General features: G+C 36.0%; 1 protein-coding gene across 3 annotated transcripts; it reads right to left on the bottom strand.

The window, feature by feature from the left end:
• Window positions 1-12: 12 nt before the first annotated feature.
• LOC137730575 (transcription factor bHLH35-like) lies at window positions 13-5,589 on the bottom strand. Of its 3 annotated transcripts, XR_011068188.1 has the most exons (6): window positions 5,409-5,589; window positions 5,105-5,270; window positions 4,485-4,715; window positions 4,100-4,270; window positions 1,328-1,488; window positions 13-1,262 (listed from the first exon to the last, which is right to left on the bottom strand). XR_011068188.1 is itself a non-coding variant. In XM_068469558.1 (5 exons), exons 1-5 carry the CDS (start codon window positions 5,480-5,482, stop codon window positions 1,399-1,401), a joined length of 732 nt encoding a protein of 243 aa, XP_068325659.1. In that variant the 5' UTR covers window positions 5,483-5,588; the 3' UTR covers window positions 1,292-1,398. The 3 variants fall into 3 exon arrangements, 2 of the variants coding, with proteins under 2 accessions (XP_068325659.1, XP_068325660.1); XM_068469558.1 differs by lacking the exon at window positions 13-1,262 and having other exon boundaries at window positions 1,292-1,488; window positions 5,409-5,588; XM_068469559.1 differs by lacking the exon at window positions 13-1,262 and having other exon boundaries at window positions 1,292-1,488; window positions 5,105-5,267; window positions 5,409-5,581.
• Window positions 5,590-9,779: the final 4,190 nt, after the last annotated feature.

Below are 9,779 nucleotides of genomic sequence, written 5' to 3'. Positions count from 1 at the left end.
CAGTGGGCGAAGTTCGACGACTTCGCTAATATTGACCATACTTGTTACGCAAGATATGTAAATCTAATCCAATAAGGAATCAGCAGGTATCCTATAACTTTGGAATCCTTCCAATATAAGGATTGGAGTGCGCTGTAAGTAATCACACTCCTAAGCGAATGCAATATCTGGTTCCTAGATATCCTTGGGGATTCTTTTGGTTTAATAAGGATTTTACTATCCTAAAAGGTCTCATTCTCGACTGGTATAAATACACCCTTCTAGGGCTCATCTCTGGTAACACAATTGTTGCATACTTATTCTCTTGCCCACTGCTTGAGTCTTAATATAACTTACTGACTTGACCGTCTGAAAACCTTTGACTGGCACACCCTCCGATCTTTGCCTAGCTCATGGTTGTTTATTCTTTTACAGGTTACACAGATTTGTGCTCCTATGGCGGTGCATGAATTTGGTTCCAACATTCGGGATAATTCTTTCCTTCTCCATCCTACGAATTACACACCTTGGCCAACTGGAAGACGACACATGGCTCAAGAACCTCTCTCCCTATGGCCGGCCATCTTCCTACTAATACCCTTTCTCCCCACATTTTGGTAAGCTTTAGCTACGCAATTAAGTCCTAAAACTCTCTCTTTTTCAAAAGAAACTGATTTAGGCATTGATTCATTGGCCAAACCCACCCCCTCCCCAAAAAAACTCCTTAGGCATGTGGATTTGACCTTTGATCAAAGGTGTTAATTTGTTTTGTAGGTACAAATTCGTCAAGACCGAAGATGACGGATTTTTGCTACCACGGTAATATGTAAATTAGAAGTAGAAATTAGAGGACAAGTAAAACCGTACCAAAAATTAGTATAAATAGAGATACAAAGCGGAGAAAAAAACACGTTAAAAAATTTTGATCCCCTTTTTCTCTTTCTTTGCCGTCCCTCTCCACTCTCTAATTAAATCTTCCTTCAACATTAAATAAATTTTTGGGTTCATTAAAATAACACTTTGCTTTCTTTTTACCCTTCACGTATTATTTTTGTTTAGTTGTTTTTGTTATGGGTCGTGTAGCTTTCATGTTTTGCTGGCTCCACCCACACCATAATCTGAATAATTCTAAGTATTCCGACAAAGTGGGGTTTCTCGAGCAATATGGGTAACCAATTATTCATAGACATGTTTTACTACAGTCTACAACATGATGCAATTATTAACATGTACTAGTTAACTACTTTCCACATAAAAAACAAGACCAAATGATTTAAGGGAAGGCTCTTCTTTATCAAGGAAAAAGCAGAGGAAAAAACCCAGCAAAGAAAAGACATTTCCAACAGAAACAAGATCGACAAATTAAAGGTCAAACCCTAAAACAGCAGTGATCATTTGAAAAATGGAACTTCATCATGATCATATGCTCATGGGGCTTTGTGGATCATTCAAAGCTGCAATGGCTGTTTCAATTTTTATCTTCAAATGATCCTTTTCTTCTTCGTCTGCCTGCAAAATCAATTGAAAATTAACTATTATTAACTAGTGCCTTACAAATTTAGAATAATAATATCCATTGTAATATATAAAACCGAATTAGAAGTTCCAACTTGATTCACTAATTCAATATGTGAAGCATCGACTCCGAATGCTGTCGAGATAGTATGATGATGATGCATATGATGAGATGCATGGGATAGTTCTAACCTAATGCGTAGTGGACAAACCATGCCTACATGCATAAATAATATAGAACGAAAATCTTTACGATGGCGTAACCAAAAACATAAATTATAAATTAGTGGAAATGTGTTTTGATAATTTTGGACAGTAACCACCACTTCATGGAGTTGAAATAAAAGAAGAACCAATTTATGAATAAAGACAAGGAAGAAAAGGAGATTTAATTTGTTAATAAAACAGTACAGTACTCCGAAATATTAAAATTAAATTTATTGAAAAGGAAGGAGCAAATGGTGGAAAGGTTTAAAAATAAAAAAATAAAATAAAAAAAATAATAGTGAAATAACCAAAACAAAACAAAACAAAACAAAACAAAACAAAAGAAGATGTAACAATCGAGCTTTCAGGTCGTGTCTTGTATTCTTCCTTGGAGATAGGACAAAACAAAACAAGAAAAAGAAATTGCAGCAGAGATGGTACAAATTGGGACCATAAACGAAGTTTTTATTTGGTTGAGACTAAAGGATTGAGAAACACTATCCCACACAAGTCCTTTTTTCCTATTTTTAGGGCAACCTACTTCGGCCATTTAACATTTTTGGCAAACCACGGTTATCTATCCCTTTCGAGCCTGAAGAGGCTATGAGGAATTTCACCTTGACCGTGATCACAGTCAAATAGACTCACCGGCTCGAAACATGAAATCCGAAACCGTCCACATTTTTTTGTTTATTTGGAAGTCACAATCCGTGACCTTACCACTGAAGCACTTCATGTGGTTTACTTTCATAAGTTGTTTGCGTGCATGCATGCAAATCATTCGCAAACTATTGGTTAATTCGATTTCACGCCTATCAGAGCATCTTTTAATGAAGATATGTAAACTTGAGAAGTAAAAATTTATTTATATATTGATCCCTTGACATCACAAATTTATCCAATACAAGCTTCCAACTTTCCTGGATTTGAGTTTGGGTATAGTCTATAGATAGGTCTCCAGTCAACTTCTATACTAACATATTATATCTCTCTTAATTAGCGAATGAGAAAATGTATCCTCCCATTACGTATCACCTCCATCACGCAATTCATATCACCAGGAAATTTGAATAATTAATTTTGAGTTTTTATGGTTTTGAAATGAATGGAGTGAAGTCACTTAGTTATAAAACCATAACAATATGGTAAAAAATTGTAAAGTTTTATGCCCTAACGAGGTTTGAACTCCTTAAAGACGCATAAAAGGGAAACAATAAAATAAAATTGAGTAAAAATAGACAAGGAGGAAATAAAAAAAGTGATCTCATATTTCATGTCACAATAATAGTGCAATCCATTGTTTAGATAAGTTTGCTTTATTTATAGATCGTTATGTGATTTGGACTGAATATCATACTCACTTGATTTAAAAGATTTTTTAAGTGTACCAGTCCATAAATTTAATTAAACTATATTATTGTTTCAACTTTAAATAAAAACTTGTCGACGAAATTAATGAAGTTAGAGCGAAAGTGGAAGACATGTTAAAGTGGAAAATCAAAATGGGGTCATTTGATCACTTTTGTTCATCGACTGGTTTTATTCGGGCACTCTGGATTGCTCTAACCAGCCACATCTTATAATGGAGATCAGTCACTTTATTCAAAGTGCTCTCTGTTGGTTTACAATGCTTGTGCTTCTGGTGGACCCTCAAATTTACCTCTTTCATTACTATTATCTTGGCTATTATTTGGATTAAAATATGACATTTTATCACTATTTTCATATTGCAAGTGATCGTTTACCACAATGATGAAGAAGAATGTTACCATTGCATCACGGCCTGTGTTCAAACTCCACTAACTCTGTAATCTAGCATCTAATCACTTTCTTTATCTCTTTTCCTTTTATTTAAATATAATATTACTTATTTGTATACGACTAATTCTTGTGATCTAACATCTTGTTTCACCATGTCATATATGTAACAGCTAATATGTCAATAAACATTTAATTATACTAATTAATATCATAAGTTGAATAATATGGTTAAAATTACAAATATCTTTAGGGTTAAATATTATTTTTATTCTTATTTATTTATTTATTTTTATGGATGGTCAAAAGATTTTTAAAAAGTTAAGAAATTTAATTTTTTTTTTCTTTTCAAAAGTTGAGAAATTTAATTGAGTCACTATCGTATAGAAACAAATTATTTGTTAATTAGCAAGTATCCCATAATTTCAGTGTTACTCACCAATCATATGCTGTCATAGTGACATTATCGTTTCTAAAGAAAAAACAAACTGACCAAATGCTGTCACAATGACACTATCGCTCCTTGAAAAAAAAAAAAGCTGGCCAACACGTACTGAATTTTCTATTCATGTAAATTACCAAACAAATTGCTAGTGACTAAGTAAATTAATTAAAAAGTAGTAAGGAACAAGTAATTTACCTCAATGAAGACCGTCTTCGAGACCCTTCCGGAGAAAGCAGTAATATTCGCGGTAATGATTTTGAGCTTCAAAGATTCGAACACCTCGCACAATTTTACCATTGTGTCCGTTCTTTTACTGCATGTCAAGCTCACCACCAACGTCTTTTCACCCATGTATGTAACCCTAAGCTGTAAACAAAGTCACACATGATTAACTAATAGATTATTGCATATGATAATATAATATTACATCACTAATTAATTAATTAATTAACATGTGTATCGTTCACTCTTTTTTAATGTTCAAACACCATTGTCCCAATGACGAAGCTTTTCTAAGGTGTCGATAGCCATTTTTTGTAAGGTTGTGTTTGGATGAATGACTGAGTTAATTAATAATCACCTCGAGGATTTCAATTGTGGAAATTCTTGATTCTCCACAGTCGTAGAGGTGCTCGATTTTCTTCTTCTTTGACCTCAACAGGACCGGTAGGTCTTGTTCGAAATCGGAACCCAACTTTTTATTTGATTTTCCAGATTCAAGCTCAACTATCTCTGTTTGAATTCTTCTTTCTTGTTCATGCAGCTCTTGGATATAGTCAATGGCGTCTTTGATTATAGAAGCCTTGTCCATCTGTCCTCCAAACCCAACAACAAAACCAAATTTGTAAAAATAAAGAGATATAAAACCCAAATCATGAACACAATTCTCTTTAAAAATAAAGTAAAATATAGGGTCATGTTGTTATTTGATTGTCATATTATAATGCGAGGAAGCAAATTAATTAAAGAATAGTAATCAACTGCTAACCTTGCAATAATTAAGGAGAGAGAATATTGTGCATGAATTATTAAGATTAACAATTTAATTAGGAAATTGTTATTAGTACTCCAAAAATTTCATTCTACCCTCTTCACAAATGTCATTTTCTTTCTAATTATAGAAAGTTTGGAGTGCTTATTATTAATGTCATTTTCTTTCTAATTATAGAAAGTTTGGAGTGCTTATTATTGTATGGCTACCTTGCTAATGTTGGGGACCACTGCTCTAAGTGCAAACAGCCTTTCATTGAGCTTTTTCCTCCTGTTCCTCTCAGACACAATATTCTTGGAGGCCATGAAGGAAGCTGCTCCGTCCGGCGAGCTCGAATCGTAGTACCCCGAAAACGCCTCATCCAAACCCCAACTGCTGAAAATTTGGTGTCAAAAGTAGAATACATGTAACAATTCATACCATGTACTTCCTTAATTCTGGGAAGAGAAGAAAAAAAAACTTAAAACAGTAATATTTTTCAAGCATTTTTTTTTTTTTTTTTTTAGTAAATACCTGTCAAGCTCTTCGGTTTGGAGGAACATATTGGTTTCCCAGTAATGTTTGTACTCATCTCCAATGTTGTCCATGGCGGACTGTAGAGAGAGAGAGAGAGAGAGAGAGAGAGTCCGTCGGAGATGAAAGCAAAGGTATTATTTTGGGAGACAGTGAATGAATTTTATAGGTGGAGGGAATTGTATTTTACACACGTGGGGACAGAGGAAGCTCTGATGCTTCTTCCTAGAAAAGATCTACACCGTCGAATGAGTGAGTCATCACTGTAAGTCTGAAAAGTCCGTCGGAGATGAAAGCAAAGGTATTATTTTGGGAGACAGTGAATGAATTTTATAGGTGGAGGGAATTGTATTTTACACACGTGGGGACAGAGGAAGCTCTGATGCTTCTTCCTAGAAAAGATCTACACCGTCGAATGAGTGAGTCATCACTGTAAGTCTGAAATTGAAAATGTGGTCTACAAGGCCGCGTAATAAGGACAGCACTGCAAATAAAAAGGCTGAAAACTACGTACCTAACTTTCTCTCTTGAGGTTACGACAAACAAATAATAAACAAAAAGATAAGGCTGGTACCAAGACTTGGCGTGTGCTTTGAATTTTCCTAACAATTCGGCTGGGATGGGAACTTCCAAATTTTTGTTCCTTGAGTGAGATCGAGAAGAATGTCCACACGCCTATCGCACAACGGGAGAAATATGCATTAATAAGGAAGTTGATGTTGTAAAATCGACGATGTGTATGCAGTGGAATAAATAAAATAAAACACAAAATTTACGAGGTTCCTTTACAGTCAGTGTGACTGGAGTACGTTCTCGGGTAGCAGTGATGCTTTCATTATAATTTGGAATAATAGGAGTACAAAGATAACTCTATGTATTCTCTCATCTCCTCTTCCTCTCTTTCTTTTTCTGCTCTCTATTGAAAGCATACGGAGTGCTCTATTTATAGAGCAACTCCTAGCACACATCTTTGACAATATAAATTCCTTCACCTCCCAAGTCAAGATTAATTTTATGGGCATTGAAAACTTCTATCAATGCTGAAAACTTCTGCCAAAGTACTGCGGGCATTCATTACCCACCAGACTTTTCAACACTCCCCCTTGGATGCCCACATATCAACATGAGTTGCCTCGTTAAGATCTTGATCTATTTTTGGATGCTCCCCCTTGATGAGTATCTCCCCCTGATTTCAAATTCCTTAGGCTGATCATTGATCCTGCTACTTTAGTCTCTTAGCGGTGATAGTTGCCGAATTAGGTGTTTTACTTGTTGTTAACTTTCCACAGACTTGTTCTTGAACTGGGTTGGAGGGCCTGCTGCTAGACTTCCTCCAAAGGTCTGAATTTACCTATTTTATCTGGAGCTGAATTTGATTCAAGGATGGTAGATACTTGATCTTGAATCAGACTTGTGATTTCTTCAAAGGGCGTCTAGACTTGATCTTGAATGAAATTGGATCATGATGAGCTTCATGTGACAAGTGATCTTAGGCTTTGTCGGGGATGAACTGACATGTGTTTGTTGTGGTTGTCTCCACATGCTTCAATGTATCATTTTCACTTGCCTTACTTGTTCCCCTTGCAGAAGTGGTATTTTCCTTATGCAGGTTTGGCATTTTCTCTTGTAGTATTTGTTCTCTGATATAGGAGTGGAATACAAACCTTGCATTTGAATGGACCATCACTTCTTGGTGGCAGCGAAAGTTTGAGTGGAGGTTCCGACATATTGCTTTCTCTGTCCTTGTCTTGGCAGGTAAGAACAAGGACAAATGAAAGGACAGGGAGATTGCATGATATGAGATACTCTTGCTCTCGTCCCTGATGATATGAGATACTCTTACTCTAGTGTGACTTGTTTGTAGAGGTATTCTCAGAGAGGAAGAAAACTGAGTATTTCGAGATACTTTGTGAAAGATGCATTCTCAGAGATGAGGAAGAGTTAGATATTTTTCAGTTCTGCCTTGCCATGGAGGACAGAGGTTGACATATATATGGATTTCCCAATAGCAGGTAGTAGTGCTGTGCCTTTACTCTTGTCAGCAACTGTGGTGTAATTAGAACAGTAAGATTCACGCGTTTTCAACTTTATCAGATATCTTTGACAAAGTTACACGTGATATCCAAGAGCTGAGATTGCGTCTGAGAAATGTTGACAGACGTCATGCAGAGAAATCCGGCTTTTGAAATTCGAAAATCGGTGTCTCTTCGATTTTTGAATAAGTGGTCATGTTGCCCCTCCTTTTATAGAGATATCAATTTTGTTCAGAAACACTCAGAAAATTGTTGTCTGCAAAAATTTCCCTTTCTTGCACTTCTGAGATTTTATCTAACTTCCTTCATCATTTCTGAAAATGGCTTGCCCATCTAACATTTGCTTAGATTTGAGTCTCAAGATTGATACAGACGAGCAGCGTCAGGATAACATATGGCGCCCGTCCTTCTCATCTTCTAATGGTCCTTTTACGGTTGGGGACTCTGTGATGAAGAATAACATAACCGCTACAGTGGTAGCCAGAAATCTTCTCACTCCAAAAGATAACAGAATCCTTTCAAACCGGTTTGATGAGGCAGCCGTTCAAGACTCATTGGCTCTCAGTGTTCAATGTGCGGGCTTTGTAGCCAATATGGGCCAGCGCCTACTTACTCGAACTCACCAAGTTGAATCATTAATGGCTGAGGTGGCAAGTCTTAAACAAGAGATTAGAGGGCTCAAGCATGAGAATAGAGTGTTACACATGCTTGCAAATAATTACTCTACGAGCATGAAAAGAAAGCTCAACCAGCTATTGGAATCCGAAGGTCGAACTCAAAATGACAATCGGGGGTTCGAGTCTTTATTCCAAATACATTCATTGTCTTAGCTGTCTGGAGTTCCACCAAGTATTGAGACTCCAAATAATCAACTTCTGGTGTCTTCCCCTTCTGGGGTACTTCCGAGTACTGAGGCTTCACATGAGCAACCTTTGTGAAGGTTCCCTCTTATTTGTTTGTTTTAACTCATGTGTATGTAATTTCTCGGAGATATTAATATATAACCTTTATTTCATTCAGTGTATTGTGTTAAATACAATAAAGCATATATTTCACTAAGATGTGGTACTTCTGGACCAAATATCAATTTATCTTTACCCTCGCGAAGATAAATGATCATTCTTAGTGTCTAAATCATTTGAGTATTCAACTCATGATCTTTAATCCATATGATTCTTTAATATCATAAACATCATGGATAAGATTCGTGTTGGCATATTGTTCGATTCTGCAGTTCGAGACAATATTTCTCTCAACACTTTATAATCTTTCTTGACTCTTCAGGAGTCCCAATTTAATATCATCAACTCTTGCAAGAGATTTTAGTATGTTGCAACAATACCATAATGAAAGTACTCACTAAGGCAATTTATACCATCCATTGGTATTGAGTACATATTTTATGCTTTACCCTTCCGGGGCTTTCTTCAAACAATTTGAATCCTTCAAGGATTTTCTACATTTCATGACACATTTTCCTTTAGAATTTATACAGAGCAATTCGCTTTCATGTATATTTGAGGGATTTACTCATGGACATATGATGTGGGCGACTCATAACCCTTCGTATATAATTCTCCATTTATATGAACTCCTTTACAACCTTGTGTCATATCATGTGAATGTATTTCACAGTATTACAAATGCCCATATGTAACCTTCTAGGTTCAACATCTTTTTGGCTATTTGTATTGTATCCAAGTATATAGGTCTATTTTTCCACGTTCGTACAAAATTGTAATGGAATTGTCTTTCTCCATTTTGGCCCATAATTTTGTTGATGGAAAAAGAACGGGACTCAATATCACCACAACTCAGTGATGAATTTAGTAGCTACTTGTAAAAACCAAAATTACCATTGGTTATCATCAATCTGTGATCCCATATTCTCATGTACATGCGCATGCATAAAAGCTTTTCATTTCTTTTGGGATATCCATTGCCTCTTCAAGGGCATTACACTATCTCTTCTAGGATAGTTATAATTTAGAGAATGCGGATCATAACCTCCTCTTGAGCATTATAGAGCTTAGATTTTAATCTTCACTTCGGGAGTTGAGTCATTGAAACCTATACGTCTATCATGCTTCATGCATGAGACATCAATATTCCCATGTCCGTGGATTGACCTTTTCAGGACAAGTATCCTTACGGCAACTGTCATGCGTCTGGCATGCGACAGTTATGCTTCGGGAATGCAATAGTTTTAGTAGTGCCATATTCTTCTTCTTTTGAAGGACTCAACCTTTTGAGTTTGAAGGTCTGCCACGCTTCAGGCATGCAACAGATAAATCATTTGCTGCCATATTATTTTGTCCAACAGGGACATTAATTCTTG

This window comes from Pyrus communis, chromosome 4, assembly GCF_963583255.1.
Source record: "Pyrus communis chromosome 4, drPyrComm1.1, whole genome shotgun sequence".
NCBI lineage: Eukaryota > Viridiplantae > Streptophyta > Magnoliopsida > Rosales > Rosaceae > Pyrus > Pyrus communis.
This window is presented reverse-complemented; position numbering and strand designations above follow the sequence as displayed.

Bases quoted from the DNA above. Each gene is read 5' to 3' on its own strand.
- LOC137730575 (XM_068469558.1), bottom strand. From the start codon at position 5,482: ATGGACAACATTGGAGATGAGTACAAACATTACTGGGAAACCAATATG. The intron at 5,271-5,408 runs GTATTTACTAAA...CCAAATTTTCAG, and splicing joins CAAACCGAAGAGCTTGACAG to CAGTTGGGGTTTGGATGAGG. The intron at 4,271-4,484 runs GTGATTATTAAT...CTTTGTTTACAG, and splicing joins CCACAATTGAAATCCTCGAG to CTTAGGGTTACATACATGGG.